General features: G+C 41.7%; 1 protein-coding gene across 11 annotated transcripts; it reads right to left on the reverse strand.

Annotated features, from left to right (window-relative positions):
- Positions 1-420: 420 nt before the first annotated feature.
- Positions 421-16128, reverse strand: LOC144992231 (uncharacterized). Of its 11 annotated transcripts, none has more exons than XR_013656120.1 (6): positions 11228-11363; positions 1625-1905; positions 1305-1341; positions 1023-1086; positions 892-946; positions 462-791 (listed from the first exon to the last, which is right to left on the reverse strand). XR_013656120.1 is itself a non-coding variant. In XM_078947797.1 (6 exons), the coding sequence occupies exons 2-6, from the start codon at positions 15673-15675 to the stop codon at positions 690-692; spliced, it is 270 nt and encodes an 89-aa protein (XP_078803923.1). In that variant the 5' UTR covers positions 15676-15733; positions 15998-16128; the 3' UTR covers positions 463-689. The 11 variants fall into 11 exon arrangements, 3 of the variants coding, with proteins under 3 accessions (XP_078803921.1, XP_078803923.1, XP_078803922.1); XM_078947797.1 differs by lacking the exons at positions 1625-1905; positions 11228-11363 and adding exons at positions 15664-15733; positions 15998-16128 and having other exon boundaries at positions 463-791; XM_078947796.1 differs by lacking the exons at positions 1625-1905; positions 11228-11363 and adding exons at positions 15664-15733; positions 16010-16125 and having other exon boundaries at positions 463-791.
- Between the last annotated feature and the right edge of the window lie 1059 nt (positions 16129-17187).

A 17187-nucleotide genomic window follows, 5' to 3' on the forward strand; every position in this document is an offset into this window, starting at 1 on the left:
GTTTTAAAGAAAAACTCAGAAGAAAGTATCAAAAGTATCCATTGACTGGTCAGATTATAATTTCAGTAACTTGGACTACTGTAAAAATATCATGAAAAAATAAGGATTATCAAGAACATTTTAGAGCTAGAACGGTTATTCTCACCAATAGAATGACAGAGGAACAGCTGTTTATTTCTCTATGGAAGTCTGTGGGACTTTTTGTTCTTGGAGCCACTTCCTGGTTTAAATCCCAGGGGGGCGGAGTTACTCAGTCCAAATCTCATGTGCAGTCAATGGTTGAGACATTTTAAGTCTTTCATTTAGCTGCTTCCCTGAAAATAGTGTCTTGGGTATTTGTAATGTGTTCTTGTAGCATTTTTCTGATGATTAAGGACATACGGTATATATATATATAACTAAATTAAGCCCAACATTTCATTTCTGAGTATTTTTTTTATTCAAATCGTTGCTATTCAGTAGCAGACAAAAAAAAACAAATACACAACATGTGTTGGGCGGGCCACAAGCTCCCTGCTCTGAGCTCCTGCATTTTGGGTCCAACACCGTCAGTGCTGACTATGTGCTGAAGAGGAAATAGATTTGATGCAACAAAACCCAAAACCATAAAGGTAATAGGGGAGAAATGAAACCGTCATCCGTCGCACGGAGACCTGGATGCTTCTGCGTTACAGGACTGTGGAAGCTGTTCAGGACAGACAGCCCATCATCTCATTCCTCATCCATAATGCTGTTTCTGGTATAGATTGGAGATGCGTGCGCCGGCGCATTTGGCATTTCATCATTTCATCCTAGAAACAACACGGCAGACACTGAAACTTCCCGGAGCAGCTTCTGCACTCAAATCAGCTTTAAAGCTGGATGACATTGATTCTGAATCCCTTAACTTACATCCAAGGCAGCTCTGAGCCTTTCAGGTGGAAGAAGTGAAATCTTCTTGGCCGGCCTGCAGGAAAAAACGGATAAATCTGAGTTCTGTTAAGGTGAGGCGTGCTTGTGATAGCAAGAAGCAAACGGCTAACCGAACACAAAGCAGAACCCGGGAATTTGACGTTCCCCTCTCAATCCCAACGGCTTCTGTTTTATCTGAAATTATGACAAAGAAATATAAAAAAAAAAAAAAAATCAAATAACCAATGCTTAACAACACTTTCAGCCTTTATCTATGAACCCTCAACAAAGTATATCAACAAATCCCTTTTTACACAATATTCCCTTAAGTTCAACAAAGTCTCCACAAACATGAAAATGATCAAATATCAAATCTAAAAATTCAGCTGCAGAGTTAAGATAATGTTTGTTACCTTCAACTGGTGGACTTTTGTCATCAAGTGCATTCCCCTAATAAAGAAATACAGAGAAACTATCAGAGATGCTGTTGGGATCAAGCATGTTGGATGTGTTGTATTTGTTGTATGTCATCTTTGGAGGCCTCATCTATGGTGGAGCTTTTGAACTAAAACTCTAAATCTTTTCTAATTGGCTTCACTTTGAGGCAAGTTTGACACATGCTGTTGTGTCATATGTTAACTTTGTTTAGGATTTTTAACAATCTAACGGACTGCTTCTTTTGTTTCTCTGTGTATACTGTGCATGTTTATGTATTTACGTAATGTACTTTAACCCTTTAACCCCTGTCCCAGTAGAATCCTGAAGGCCCAACATCATCAGCAACCAAGAGTTATGGGAGAGGACGGCAACCAGCGAGGAAGACGTCTCCAACAGACGATGGCGATGGATCGGCCACACCCTGAAAAACCTGCATCCAGCACTACATTGCAGGCGCTGACATGGAATCCCCAAGGAAGACGCGGCGCAGAAAGCTGGAAGCAGGGGTCAAGAGTGAGGAGAAAACATGGGGACGGCTGGAAGGACTCGCCCAAGACCGGTCTGCCTGGAGAGCTCCTGTATGTCCCAAAAGACGGCGAAAGAAGAATAAAAATTTAACCCTTTGGCACCAGAGATGTCGCTGGCAATACCTAATCAGGAATCACGTTCTGTATGAACACCACCTTAAAATGGTTGTTTGGTACTGTAGCATTTGTTTTCTTTCAAACTCCAGACTAGAAGACTTGATGTGGACCAGATCCGCTATGGGGAGCAAATGTTCCACAAATGTCTTTGCAGAGCCAGACAGTAAATGAAGAGCAAGACATGATGGGTTTATGTGGTTTTATGGCCACAATAACAGCTACACCTGCTAAGTCTGACACAATCAATTCTGCTTTTACACATTTTGAATTCTTTGGTTGTTAAAAGCTGGAATTATAAATAATGATAATAATAAATTCGGACATGTTAATAACTGAGTCTGTGGAGGAGTTCAGTGCGTAAACAATGACGAAGTCTCACATTAATTTGCGCAGACGCCACAGCCTGACCCGTCTTCAGCTGATGACCTTTAGGTCACTGTAAACAAACTGTAAATATTTTGCGTTTGTGTCTGCTCCCTCTGGCTAAGGTCATCATTGTAAATTAAAGCTGCGTCTCAATTTCCTCCCCCAGGTAAATGACGCTTTGGTGACAACAGGAAACATTTAGGCTCAAACACAAATTTAATTCAATTCAATTTCATTTATATAGCCCAAAATCCCAACAACAGTCATCTCAATGGGCTTCGTACTGGTAATTGTAAAGTGAACATAAAATCATAAGCATGATGAATACATAGAATTCAATAGGAAAATACTAAACAGACTAAACTAAACTAGTCATCAATGCCCTTAGACCCTCCTTCTCTGTAAGGAAGGACTATTAAAATAAACGGATTCCGGAAAAAACGAAGAAACCTCAGGGGTGCCCACATGAAGGAGGGATCCTCCCCTAGGACGGACAGGCAGTTGTATTTATCTATTAAACCTGACCAGAATGACAATATAGAGAAACTGAACGCCTGCATCAGAGACATCAAGACCTGGATGACAATTAATTACCTCCTCTTGAACCCAGAAAAAACTGAGGTCATTATACTTGGTCCTAAAAACCTCAGAGATGCTCTGTCTGCTCAGATAGTCTCCCTGGATGGTGTAAGTATAGCCCCCAATTCCACAGTTAGAAACCTTGGGGTTTTATTTGACCAGGATTTATCATTTAAGGCTCTCATATCTCAGGCGTGTAGAACTGCCTTTTTTCACCTGCGGAATATTGCTAAGATCAGAAATATACTTTCTAAGAGTGATGCTGAAAAACTCATCCATGCATTTGTTACGTCAAGCCTGGATTACTGTAACTCCTTGTTAGCAGCGTGTCCTAAGAGTTCCTTAAGAAGTCTCCAGATTGTTCAGAACGCAGGCCGACTTAGTTTCTACATTCAAAGTTAGACTGAAAACATTCCTCTTTGGACATGCTATTATATATATATATATATATATATATATATATATATATATATATATATATATATATATATATATATATATATATATATCAGACTAGTTAGTATTTAGAGATTATTTAACTTAATGTTAATGTGTTTAAATTAAAATTAATAACAATAACAATTTTTTTTTAGGCTGCTAGAAGTTGAAGCTGGGGTAACTATGGTGCACTGGGGTTCTGTCCTCTTTTCTCATCTACTTCTACCCTTCCTCTCCTCTATTCTTGATCATTATTCATCATTTAGTTCTCCATGCCTCTGTTTGGTGCAGTGATTCAAGTATTGTCCCTCTTTCCCTCTCCCCTCCTGGGGAGTGGGAGTGCTTCCAGACTCCAGTTGGTTCATCCGTGCTCCTGTTCCTGACCGTTTACCTCGTCTCTGCTCCTGCTCCTACACCTGGCTGTGGTTCCTGTCTCCGGCTCGACTCGCGCCCCTGACTGTCCCCCCAACCACAGCTGGATGAAGCTCGTGTGCTGGACTTTGTTTTTGTTTTTGTATATGTAGTTGTAGTGTTAGATAAGTTAATTCTTCTCTAAGGGTTCTGGTAAATCGCCTGTCCGTCCTGGGGGAGGATCCCTCCTTCATGTGGGCACCCCTGAGGTTTCTTCATTTTTCCGGAATCTGTTTTTTTTTCAGGAGTTTTTCCTTACCGCGAAGGGGGGTCTAAGGGCAGAGATGCCAGTATAGCTTAGTCAGTTTGTTAGTTCATTTTAGTATTTTCCTCTTTTAACTCTATGTATTCATGATCCTTTTGAGTTCATGTTTCACTTTTTACGAGGCCCATCGAGACGACTGTTGTTGTGATTTTGGGCTATACAAATAAAATTAAATTGAATTGAATAGTGGCCAGGATAGGCTCCGGCAGCCCAGTGACCCCGAAAGGGAAAAACGGTAAAGAAAAAAAATGAATTGAATAGAGATGAGGTACACGGTCAGGTACAGCAGTGGAGAGGAGGTACACGGTCAGGTACAGCGGTAGAGAGGAGGTACACGGTCAGGTACAGAAGTACAGAGGAGGTACACAGTCAGGTACAGCTGTAGAGAGGAGGTACACAGTCAGGTACAGCGGTAGAGAGGAGGTACACGGTCAGGTACTGCAATAGAGAGGAGGTACACAGTCAGGTACAGCGGTAGAGAGGAGGTACACAGTCAGGTACAGCGGTAGAGAGGAGGTACACGCTCAGGTACAGCAGTAGAGAGGAGGTACACGCTCAGGTACAGCAGTAGAGAGGAGGTACACGCTCAGGTACAGCAGTAGAGAGGAGGTACACGGTCAGGTACAGCAGTAGAGAGGAGGTACACGGTCAGGTACAGCGGTAGAGAGGAGGTACACAGTCAGGTACAGCAGTAGAGAGGAGGTACACGGTCAGGTACAGAAGCATTGATGTTATCCAAGAGCTGCAGTTGTCTATGGTTAAATTCTTCAACTACAGTATATATTTGTGTAAGATTTGAAATATATCGTTATTCTTTTAAAAATCATAAGAGGCAGATATGAAGATGATAGTGTTAAAATATCCTGAAAAATAACCAAATATTTCACAGAGGCATTTTACTTGAACCTTAGAATCCCGGCTGCAGAAAAGCGGATGTAAGTAAACATGACATTTTATCAGTGGCTACCAAGTACCTGTCATATTTTGCATTGAGAGGAGCACAGCAAAGCATTTAAAGTTGGCAGAACTATAAAGATAATCTTTTAAGCATTCTGTCACTTCTGTTGTTACCAATCTGAGACAGTTTGAAATACGGAGCAATCACAGCTGCGCAGAAAAGGTCTGGTTGGTGTGTAATCAAGCAGACAGTTTACGGCGAGGGGGCTGTGTTGTGCAAAAAATAGCAAACTGATAGATAAGATTGTGGAGCAAAGACATAATTCTTGGCACTATAAACTGTGATAGTGTGCATAAAGCTGAAGTGACAGACAGTTTAAGATAAGTGCAAGTCCACGAAAACATTTCTGCAAAAAGAAATATCATGGAGAGGAGCATGATTGCAGGAATGTGGCTCTGTGGGAGGTAAAGAGGAGATTTGAGTCTGAGTGGCTCTGTGAAGTCATTTCTGCATCAGCTTCAACCGAGCACAAAAACATTTTGAAGGGTATTATATATTTTAATAAAATCACATCCTACTACCTTCTCTGTCTGGTGATCTGCGGCGAATTGCTATTTTTCTCCCAAAAATTTGAATTCAAATTACAATTTCAATGCAAACAAACAAACCAAACCTGTCTGAAACAAACTGGTATATTTACCTAAAACCAGCTGTTTCCTGCAAAAACCAGTCTTTTGTCAAAGCATTCTTCTTACAGATGCACACAGAAAACGTCTCAAAGTTAGCATGACAAACAGCATTTAACCATTAATTTATATGCATTAGCATATACATGATCAAATATGCAAGTGCATTTATCAACAAATGTGTCTGGAAACGGTGAAAACAAACGAGGACATGCCGTGGTCTCTCTGAAGGCTTCGGCTTGGCAATGGGTCTGGGGGAGATTTGTCAAAATAACTGAACCAAGCATTTCAAAAAGTAGCTGTGAGATGAAGGCAGTGGGGGTAGAGCTTTAGGCGTCTTCAGGTAGCCCGAAGATGCGGTACAGTCTACTGCTCTTTCCAGTTGGACGACACGTTAATCAAGGTTATCAATTTTGCTTCATACTTGGTGTAGGTGTCTTAAACCCTTGTGCTATCCTAGGCACGTTAACGTTGGGAGTTGGGTCATCTAGACCCACTAGGCAGTGCGCTGAACCTTTTTTTCTTCAATGATTTGTGATCTTCACTGGTGTCCATGGATTACATGAAATCTTTCCACCTTTATCCACCTTTGTCATGGTAGGGAGAACACGTCAATGCAAGGGTGGGGGTCAGAGGATAGCACAAGGGTTCATTTCAGCCAGCAGCTCCGCTTTGGTATCTGCTAGCTTAGCCGTTGGCACCGCGATGAAAACGACAGCACTACTGTCTTCCTCTTTTTCCTCGTCTCTTCTGTTTTTTTCGAGACATACTCACAGTAAAATGTCCTCGTTGAGTTGTGACGACAACACGCTACTGAGAGGGGTCAGATAATTAGTGATTTGACTAATAAAAGTTATAAAAGTTCGGAGCAGACGCCTGCATCTAGTCACTCATCCGCCAAACCCAGAAGTTCTCAAGTGTGTCCTATTGTCTATAGTTTCATATAATAAACGGTCAGTAAAGAATTCCCACTCTTTATGGTATGTGTGTCGCGACAGGTTACAGGTGAAATGAACAAACTATTTAAAAAGGAGCTGGAGCAGGTTTGGAGTCAGGTGACATTTCAGCAGTTTGGGCTTCACACACGGACCCAAACAGAAAAGACTGTTCTTGCTTTAGAGAGGCTCACACATGCCAGCCTATTAGTGTTAAAGGTCTACAGCTTGCAGCCACAATGACTAAGTGATAGGACTGGTGCCAAATCACAGGTCCTAAGCAGGAACAGCATTCTGGGTAATTGCCCATTTCCTTTCTTGGACTGAGGTGACTGTACTGCTGCTTAATAATCTGCAGATCTCCCTCTGAGGGCAGAGAGCAGCTACACAGACAAGTGGTTACAATAACTTATATTTTTATGTGGAGCTAGGACAGATTTTTCACCAAACCTTTTGCAGTCGATCAGTGAAGAAATGCAGCCTTTGTTTTGGTAGTTTGAGATCTCTGCTGTGCTGAGCTGAAGTCAAAACGCAAATGAGGTCAGTGTTGGCATCATGACGAGCTTTGCATTTTTGGAAACTATACATGCATAAAACCCAGGGGTCTGTTTACAAAAATGAAATAGAGATTTTGCATTAACGCAAACTGCATCATTTGGACACAATTCGACAAATTCCACTTTTGACCTACTAATGTTTAAGAGGAAAAATGGAAAGTTTAAATGTTCTTGCTTCCACTTGTTTAGGAAAATAAAAACATGTAACTGTAAATTTGAAGAAACATGAAATTCCCAGATATGCAACAAGAAGAAAACTCAAAAGTATAATTAAACCTTGTGCTATCCTCTGGGGTCCAGATGACCCCACCCTCACATTGACGTGATGTGAGGAAGGTGGATAAAGGTGGAAAGATTTCATGTAATCCATGGACACCAGTGAAGATCACAAATCATTGAAGAAAAAAGGTTCAGAGCACTGTCTAGTGGGTCTAGATGACCCAACTCCCAATGTTCAAGTGCCTAGGATAGAACAAGGGTTACGCTTTGTTTATTAATGAATGAATGTTCAGCGTTCAAAGACAATACTAGCAATAATATCAAACAGGAAACTTCATACATTTTATTAGCTGTTGCACAATCAGGCACCAGTCTAATAAAGTTCTGTTTTTCAGGAGAAAAATGCTTTCCTATTAACTATTTTTTTTAAAGAAATGCAAAATCGAAGCTTTTCTTCTTGCTCGTCTTCTGTTGATTCAAAATTCAAAGGAAGCTCTGGTGATGATCTGCGGTTTCTAAAACACTGCTTCCTGTGAACCCCTCGTCCAAACTGCTTTTACTGGTGGATACAGACTGTCTGCGGGGGAAAAATGGTCAAACCTGTACGGGACACGCAGGCGACCTGCAGGCAAATCAAGGTCATAGACGCCCATTGAACCAGTAGAGAGAAAATGTTTGTGTACAGTTTTTTGACAATTTTCAAGACAGTTTCTTGCCACTTTGCACAATATGAACCAATCTCAGTCAAAAGCACTGTTCTCATATCCATGTTGAACTTTTATTTATTTTTTCTAACTTTTATTGCCCATAAAGCCCCACCACTGACCTGATCTCAAACCCGTACGAGTTCTAAATATTTGTTTTTCATTTTTAAATTATTGTTTTTTTTGACTCCAGCATTTCTTTTTTTGAGGTTTTGTTCTTTTACACGACGACAGAAGAAAATTAGCGGTTTGTTTCGTCAGTCTCAGCTTCAAAAGACACAGGAACAACTTAGCCTGTCACCTCAACCTGAGAAGAAATTCACTGTGTCGACACGTTATTTTCCTCTTTTTTGACAGCTATCTCAAATAAGGAATAAAAACAGAAAACCAATTCCATTTGTTAAAAATATATATATAAATAATTCACACAGACTCACAACATAATCTCCAAAACACTGATGTCTGAACTGTTAAAATGATTGAAATGATGCTCTTAAAACGCAAAAGCACTTCTATGTTGTTCTGAAGAAGAAAAAAGTTTGTGTACTTGGAGAAAGAACAGATGCTTTATCACCTCAGAACAAAGTGTCCTTCTAAACTAGATTGAAGAAGAGTTTACCGCCCTTTGACACGTCTCTTTTGTGCTAAAAGTAAAGATAAAACCTACATAACGCAAAAAGAAAAACAAGTAGATTCCCGTCTTAACAAAAACAAACCACTTGTAGACTAAAAACACATGTATATACACGTATGTTATGCTTCATCACTTCAATGTTTGCTGGTACAAAAAGCACTCAGTTAAAGTGTTTTGGGTCTTTTCATTGTCACTGCCACAGAATGTCATTCTAATTGGCTGCCAACCTTGAAAGGGTGTTATGTAAATGGAGTCAGCCTGAAACCGACACAAGGGCAGGAGACGGATGGAAAGGAGGATGACAGGCCCACTCTATGGCTGCATACAACATGACGTACTTTCAGATGGTCTGAACCGCATGTGGGTGTTAAACCTTTCAGACCATGGAAGCCTTTTGGGCGAATGCTTGGGTGATAAAGTAGATGCGATCCGATCTGACTTTCCTGAAAGCTTCAGAAAAGTGCAGGCATAAGCTGCAGAGGAAGCAGTCAGTAAGAGTCCCTGCTGAGCTGAGCACAGACGGCCTCAGTGAAATAAATGCTAAAGTCATGAATTGTTGGTAGTACAGTCCAGCTTGTGGTCCAACACAACCCCCAGGTACTTGTAGGTCTGTACCATCCGTACGCTCTCTCCCTCTGTAGGTGCACGGGCTGAGGTGTTCGGGCTTTCCTTCTGAAATCCAGAACCATCTCCTTGGTCTTTTGGATGTTCAGCTGCAGCTTATTCTCCCCGCACCAGGCCTCAAAGTCCTCCATCAGCCGCCTGTACTCCTTCTCCTCTTCTCCTTTGATGTAGGCCACAATAGCTGTATCGTCTGAGAACTTCTGCATGTGGTAGGTCCAGGTGTTATAGCGGAAGTCGGACGTATACAGCGTGAAAAGAAGAGGAGACAGCACTGTCCCCTGTGGTGCTCCTACATTGCAGCTGAGGGTCCTGGAGACAGATCCCCCCATTAGGACATATTGCTGCCTGTTTGTTAGGTAGTCAATGATCCAGGACACCAAGAATGGTTGCACAGTCATCCTGGTGAGTTTCTCCTGCAGCAGGTGAGGATCTATTGTGTTAAATGCACAGGAGAAATCAAAGAAAAGCATTCTTACAGCGCCGCCTCCTTCATCCAGGTGGGAATAGGTGCGGTGTAGCAAGAAGAGGATTGCGTCATCCACCCCTAATCTCTCCCTGTATGCGAACTGGCCCTGTGGCTTCAGCTGCTGAAGCACTAACCTCTCATGGGTCTTCATCACGTATGAGGTCAGTCCTACAGTCCAATTGTCCTTGTTTTATTTAGGATGCTTGACTTTGGGGAGAGGAACAATACACGAGGTCTTCCAGAGGGATGGAACATGTCCCACATTCAGGCTTAGGTTGAAAAGGTGCTGAAGAGGAGACCCAAGCTCATTTGCAATTAAATATTCACACTGTTTGTCACTCCCCATACACCAGCAGCAACAGAACCAGGTACAGGCTCTGTATCCATTACCATGACAACGTGTCACGCATCAAATAGTCCGCTTCTTGTAAAAACAAATTGAAACCTTGAAAATAAAAGATTAAAGTACTAATAATATATATAGATTTTAGTTTCCTTCTGTAAGTGACCATGCTATAAAGAGGGATAATACTTTACGTTGGACAGTTACTACTGCAAAGTCCATAAATATCTGATAGTGGACACCTCATTGGATGCTATCCCTTACCTTTTCCATGGCAGAACATTGGCCACAATCAAGAGGCAACTTCCTGTTTTAGTTAACCAAACAACCACTAGGGGGGGTTTGTTACATAACGATAGCTGGCCTGGTTTTTTGTTAGTTGTCAAGATTTGTTATATTTATACTGAGGCCCCACTTTTCTGGTGTGGAACTTATATTTGAATGAAAGTCGCAAGTGGTGTTGCATGACCCAAAGGTGCTACCTGCCACTGCCCTCACAGCACCCCATTGCCCTTGCCACCCACCCCTCTACCCCCGCCTGTCCACTTGTGATTGAGGCTATTTAGAGCCGCATGTGACAAATTGATGTCAAAGCCACTTTTATTCAAAATGTCTGCTCTTCTGTTGGTTTTATCTCCATAGCAACCACTTCTATGTTTTTGTCGCTTAGCCCTTGTGCTACCTGATGACCCCACCTTCACATTGACGTGTTCTCCTACCATGACAAAGGTGGATAAAGGTGGAAAGATTTCATGTAATCCATGGACACCAGTGAAGATCACAAATCATTGAAGAAAAAAGGTTCAGAGCACTGTCTAGTGGGTCTAGATGTGTACTGTCCTCACAACATGTGATTTGATGCTGCTAGACAGCCAGCGAACAAATACGAGTACTTCCTAGTTTGGTTTGAGTTGCTTCTTTAATTTCTCTTCATCTCGAACAATACTCATATTATTATTTGTAACTGAAATAAAACAGAAAAAATGTGTTCACAGACAATCATTAGCTTTCCATAAGAAGGTATGACAGGCCAAATGCTAATTCACAGCTTGTAAGAAACACTTTAAACTGCACAAGAAACAGCTAAACAACTTCCTAAGAAACATAAAAAAATGTATAATCAACTTACAAAGACGGAAAATTCCCAACGCTCGCACGCACAGAGCCAGCTCAGCACGAACATGGCCGCATCTCCGTGAAAATGTGCTCCATCAAACTTGAGAACGCATGGTGAGAGCACTCACTCTGACAAAAATTTAAAATCGAAACTTAACAGAAACGACAGATGTCTCACTCTGACTATCATCTGGTACTAAAGGTCAACGAAACCACAGGGGCAGTTCTAGACTCAAGGTGGCGTCATGTGTGTGAAATGTAATTAAAATTGCTTGAACCTCTATCATATAGCAGCAAAACGTGAAAATCACCAAATCTCAGATTTTGCCAGAAAATGGCCGCCAAGGTTTACACCATAGGTCATGTGGGCATCCCATAATAAGTTCAAAACCTCCACTAGATATCCCCAAAAAGTTCTAAAATTGCTTCCTTAGTGGATTCTTACATTGCTTTTCGATATTTACCCCATTTAATATTTTTACAGCTTTGTCCGCTATGATTTATGGTTATGGTTCCGGGTTACAACGCACGCGTGGCAGCTCACGGCGGCTATACAAATATCTTCAAATTACTTAAAAAGTTGATTTTCTCCAAAAAGAGAGCTGACCATGGCCCCCAAGAAAAGCCAGGAATATGAAGACCTTAAAAAGATTCTTGATGATATCAAAGCTACGCTGTATCCCTTTATGGAACAAGTGAATGCTAAGCTAGCTGATTGAACTGATGGAAGACTTCCGAAGATTTCGGGCTCAAAACGAGCAACGAGAAAACCGGGTCGACATTCTGGAGAAAAGACTGGACGATGTGGAACAACAAGTCAGGATGAATAATGTCATTCTCACTGGAGTGCCGATCAAACCTCGGGCAAAGCGAATTGCAGCAGGAGCTAGCATTGCTAATGCTAATAGCGCTAGCATTGCTAGCAGTTCTGAATCGGAGATCGGTGCAGAGTCTCTGGAACACCAAATCGAAACATTTCTCACGTCTAAAGGGATTTCCCTGGATCTCAACACCATCGAGAACTGCCACCCGCTCCCCAGGAGAAAGGAGACGGATAAACCAGCGATCCTCATCAGGTTTGTGAATCAAAAACACAAGCTAGCTCTGATGAATCAATGTAAAAATCTGAAAGGATCTACTGTTTATCTGAACAAGCATCTGACCAGAAGGAATGCTGAAATCGCCAAACATGCACGGCTACTCAGGAAGCAGAAGCAGATTGAGAACACTTGGGTTAAAAGCTGCAGGATTTACGTCAAACCTCTCGGTCCACCGGACCGGTCCAAGGTTCTGGTTGTGAACACCATGAAAGACTTTGAGAAGTGTCTTATTACGGTCGTCTGAACCTACATGCAATAATAAATCAAAGAGCCAAATAATTTCAAGAAATATGACGCCTTGATTCATCGCTTTCTCCGAATGTGTGACGTAACCTGATTCTCAGCAGAGAGTTTTGACCTGCAGACAACTTGACCTCAACTTTCACCGCCGCTGATAGCAGCTGAAGAAGGATAATGACCTTAATCTAATGTCTGCAGACACAACATCAAAACGAACTATAAACTCTGTTTGTACCCAGAAGAACGGCTGACAATCAGCAGAAGATGAAATTCCAACCTTGGACAGTCGACAGCTTATGGACCCTTTTTTTATTTTTTCCCTTACAGCATTACTTTATTATAAAATAAAATAAAAATTAAAAAAAAAATAGTAAAACAAATGATTAATCAATTATTGAAAATGGTTAAATTGATCGATGTTAATGATGTTACTTCACTTGCTTCAAAAATTGATAAATTGATTCAAAAATCTTTCCTAATGTAACATAATTTTGCACATGTTTTTAACTTTTGATACTTGATGAAATTTTGCTATGAAAATCTCTGAAACAGTGTCGTGTCTACTTTACTGATATAGCATTATATTTTAATCATATGAATGACTTTTAGAAGTAACATAATCTGCATATATTGTAGATAACTGATTTGAATTTGCAATATTGATTTCTGAAATAGTTATTTTTACATAATAATTAAGTAATTCATCTGTGTCATGTGCTTTATTGACTACTTTACGATTCTTAATTCTCTCCGATAAAAGCTAGGAACCGGATAATGATAAATCATGTAATAAAATGGTTATAGTATAACGGGGTGGGATTATATAAGTTTGCTTCCTTCCACTCCCTTTCAAGCAATATTTATTAATATGCCTATTTATCCTAAGTTTGATTAGTTACTGTATGAATGTATAACTGATGATTGTCTTGCTTTTGTGTATTATTTCTATTTGATTGCTTGAAAAAAACCATTTCAAATCAAAATCAAAATGATGTCATCGTTTGGGGGTGTGGCTGTTCACTTTGCCCCAGGTTCTCCTTGTACTTTAGACCGTCAGTCATCAGAGGAGACTTAACCTCCAGTCCACAAGGGCCAGTGTCCTCCTTCATTTTCCCCCTTTGCTGCTTCTTCTGAACAAACACACCTGATCCAGGTGATCAGTCATATGGTCAAACAAGAAAGACACCCGCTCTACAGTCTGAGAGAAAAGCCAAAGAAGAACACGGAGAGTCTGCGGCAAGAACTTAGTGTGCGCTAAAGTCAACATGGCCCAGATCCAAGGTCTTTGCTATTTACAGTGTGTAATGTAGAGGGCTGGGCGAGTCTTAAGAGTGGAGGCCGAGGCCAGCAAACGCTTGTACATGTCCTCAGGCAGCCATCCATGAGAAAGCTTGGGGGCAACAAGGTTGAGCAGCTTCTTGCAAAGCCACTCCGACTTCACATTTCACGCTGTTGCACAAACGCTATAAGCTGTGTGACGCAACCAAAACACACAAATCAAATTCTAAAAGATGCTGCGAAACGAGGCTGTCCTGCATCCACAGCACTTCCCAAGCAGCTGTACTTTCTGTAATTTACACACACTCAGCATTCTGGTTGGGCTTTTGTAAAATGATGAAAGTGTAATAAATCATTTGTTGTTTTGTTGTGTCTGACGTTGTTTTTAATTAATTTCAAGCTTTGATAAAGAACATTTTCATGTTCTGATAACAGCAAAACAAAACGACCAAATGGGGGTTCAAAGACCCTCCAGCTAAGACTCAAGTGATGATGTGTTTCTGTTCTGGTAATCGCTCTTCGGTTATCCCTGCAGGGCAAACCGAGCCGTCTGCTGACTTGAGCTTCCTAAAGTCCGGATCCTTTTGAAAATGTCAAGCTTGTTGTTCAAACACAGAAGCTTTTTCTTTGCTTGTTGATAGATCGGCTTCAGTAACAACTGTCTGCCCGTTTGGGACACGTCAGTCCTCAGGCCCTCACTCATGGTGTCTGTTACCAGTGAAGATATTTGGGATCGACCTCCAAAGACAATCCAGTCTCATTCCAAAACACAGAACGCCTATATTTGTCCACAAAAACGAAACCAGTTGTACACAAATTGGCTTTAAATTGAAATCCCGTAGATTAGACTTTTTATGAGGTCAAGATGGAATCCCAACTTTGAGAACCCCATCCAGGTACTGCAGTGGACAGGATCTCCGGAACACAAGTGTTCAAAAGTTGTTGATGAATCAAAATATTCTCACTACGAGGGCTAAGGGTCAAAAGTGCCGTGGTGTGGGATCCACCTCTGCTGCCTTGTCCAGGAACTTCATGTGTTGGAACACCAATTACCTGAGCAGAGGAGCCACACTGTCCCCCAAACAATGTCTTTTCGTCCCCCGAGGCGGTGGTGAACATGAGTCGCGGCTGCGCTCCACAGCCATTTGATAAATTCAACCCCCCCAGAGGCTGTGGTATGACCAAAACATGGAATCCATCCAATAATCTCCCCGTCGCAGGGCGAATGCCCAGCAGCCGGTGCAAAAGGTCAATAACACATCCGCTGGTTTAAAAGCCGGCCGTTTCGTTTCTGCACACTCAGGGGGTGGGGGTGCCACTGTCATGAAGATGAAACAGTTAGCTTGTTAGTTGTCGGTTAAACAGCCTTAGCCGAGGCTAATAGCATCATGATGGATCAATGCATGTCTTTACAGGGGCAGGCTGTGCCTAAATGTGGACTCTCTGCTCTCACTGGTCTCTAGCGAGTATCACTGGAGAAAAGAACATGACTGTCTGTCACGTTTTAGCTTCCTAATACCTCTGGTCAGATACGGGTGCTGGTCTGTTGATGCATATTTCCAACCTTTGAATGTTTCTCTAGTTATTGTAATCAGTTGAAGCTGCAGCATAAACTCAATCAGCCACTAATGCTGCTGTAAAAGCAGCGAGAACCGCCTCAAAGATGCATCGACTCTAATGCAGCCAAAGCCACTAAGCCAAATATACTTCTAATGGAGCAAAAAGAGACTCTGCAGATTTCTTACACTGAACCGCACATGTTGCTAGGCAACGCACCCTCAGCTTTCTCCATTAAACGGTGAATTACAACACGGTGTCATTTTACACTCACCTGTCTGAACATGTGCAGACAGACAGTCTCAGCCGGTGCTCCATTAACTGCTCCACCTTCAGCCTCCACGCTTTAAATGCACAACAAAAAGCAGAGGAACCAGATCAGATGGAGCTCTTATGGAGAGAACCAGAGCCCTCCTTATGAAGATGATCAGATACAATAAGTAAGGGATATTTACATCACTACTATTTGGTGTACATTTTAATTAAAATACATATTGCTTTAACATTATTAATAACGAATGGGAAGAAACTCCATTTTCATTAGTTTGATATTTATTATCCCCAAAAAAAGACAATTATAAAGATCACCCCAAAAAACAAGCACTGACATGCGGTTCTACCTGGTCACTTGGGGGTCCAATCATCCAGTCTCTGCTTCAGCTGGTCCCAGTCCTGCTCTATGGGGTTCAGGTCAGGGGTCACTGCTACCCAAACCATATGAGGCCACGCCCACTTCCTGAAGTCCAGCTGTGACAGTTCTGGCACCACGTGGTGGAGCGTTATCATCCATGAACAGGACGTCGGGGTGTTCTGGTGGAATGATGATGGTTCTGTGAGGTCAGAACCTGCAGTGACTGGACCATCTACAAGAACAAAATGGATTTTGCTCTGACTGCTAATGCTTGTCCAGACTGTTGCTCCTCCTCCACTAAAGCCAACGCTGGGGAACGCGTTGACCTCACCGTATCGCTCACATCACCTTCTCCAGCAACGCTGACGACCATCATTTATGTGTCATCAGTGGACAAGACGGTAGACCATTGCTGCATCCTCAAGGTCACATGGTCTTGTTCTGCAAATATTGCCGCTTTTTGGTTTTGGTGGAGTCACCTGCACCTGGTCTTGGAGACAAGTGGTTAGTCTGGAAACCCCCTCCCATCTGGTAAACCGGCCGTTTGCTTAACCATGTCTGAGGTCAAAGGTCCTTAGGTTCTGGTCATGGTCTATCACCTGACCAAATCTGTGAAGTGAAACAAACACTGTTTGCCACATCCAATTTATGGTGAGTAGTGTTCATGTTGGAGGCCGCTTTCTCCTCCTGCTTGATGAAACCATCAAAGCTCACTTGTCCTCCTGCAGCTTTTCTCCAACATATCAGGAAAACCAAATTAATTTCTTCAACTAATTCCTGATATAAAAAGCAGCAATTAAGGGTAAAGAGGGCTTGATTGAACTTCAAGGGAATTAAGACTCAAAGGTGTGGAATAATTGGACTCAGACCTGGTGGAGCTTTAAGCCGTGCTCGGAGCAAAAAGAAGGAAGAAGCGTCTTTAATGTTGTCATCAGTGGAGGAAGAGTTCCCAAAAAAATATATGAGTGAAGGTCACAGTGGAAGAAGGCTTTATTTTGTCCATGCTGTTTCTATTTCCATTTTATTTAGTAAGGTTTGGTTAGTTTAAGATGCTAAAATATTGACATGAGCGTTGAGGAAAAAACACCTTATTATCCTGCTGTCTCAAATTTGATCCACACATTTTTAACACGGTGTAACTGGACTGTAGAGAATTTTATATTAACT

This window comes from Oryzias latipes, chromosome 5, assembly GCF_053564925.1.
Source record: "Oryzias latipes strain Hd-rR chromosome 5, Olatipes_Hd-rR_3.1".
Lineage (NCBI taxonomy): Eukaryota > Metazoa > Chordata > Actinopteri > Beloniformes > Adrianichthyidae > Oryzias > Oryzias latipes.

Coding starts and splice junctions, on each gene's coding strand:
- LOC144992231 (XM_078947795.1), bottom strand. CDS start 11,281: ATGTTCGTGCTGAGCTGGCTCTGTGCGTGCGAGCGTTGGGAATTTTCC. Junction 1,342..11,227: donor GTTGGGAATTTTCCGTCTTT/GTAAGTTGATTA, acceptor TTTCTTTATTAG/GGGAATGCACTTGATGACAA. Junction 792..891: donor GGCTCAGAGCTGCCTTGGAT/GTAAGTTAAGGG, acceptor TGTTGTTTCTAG/GATGAAATGATGAAATGCCA.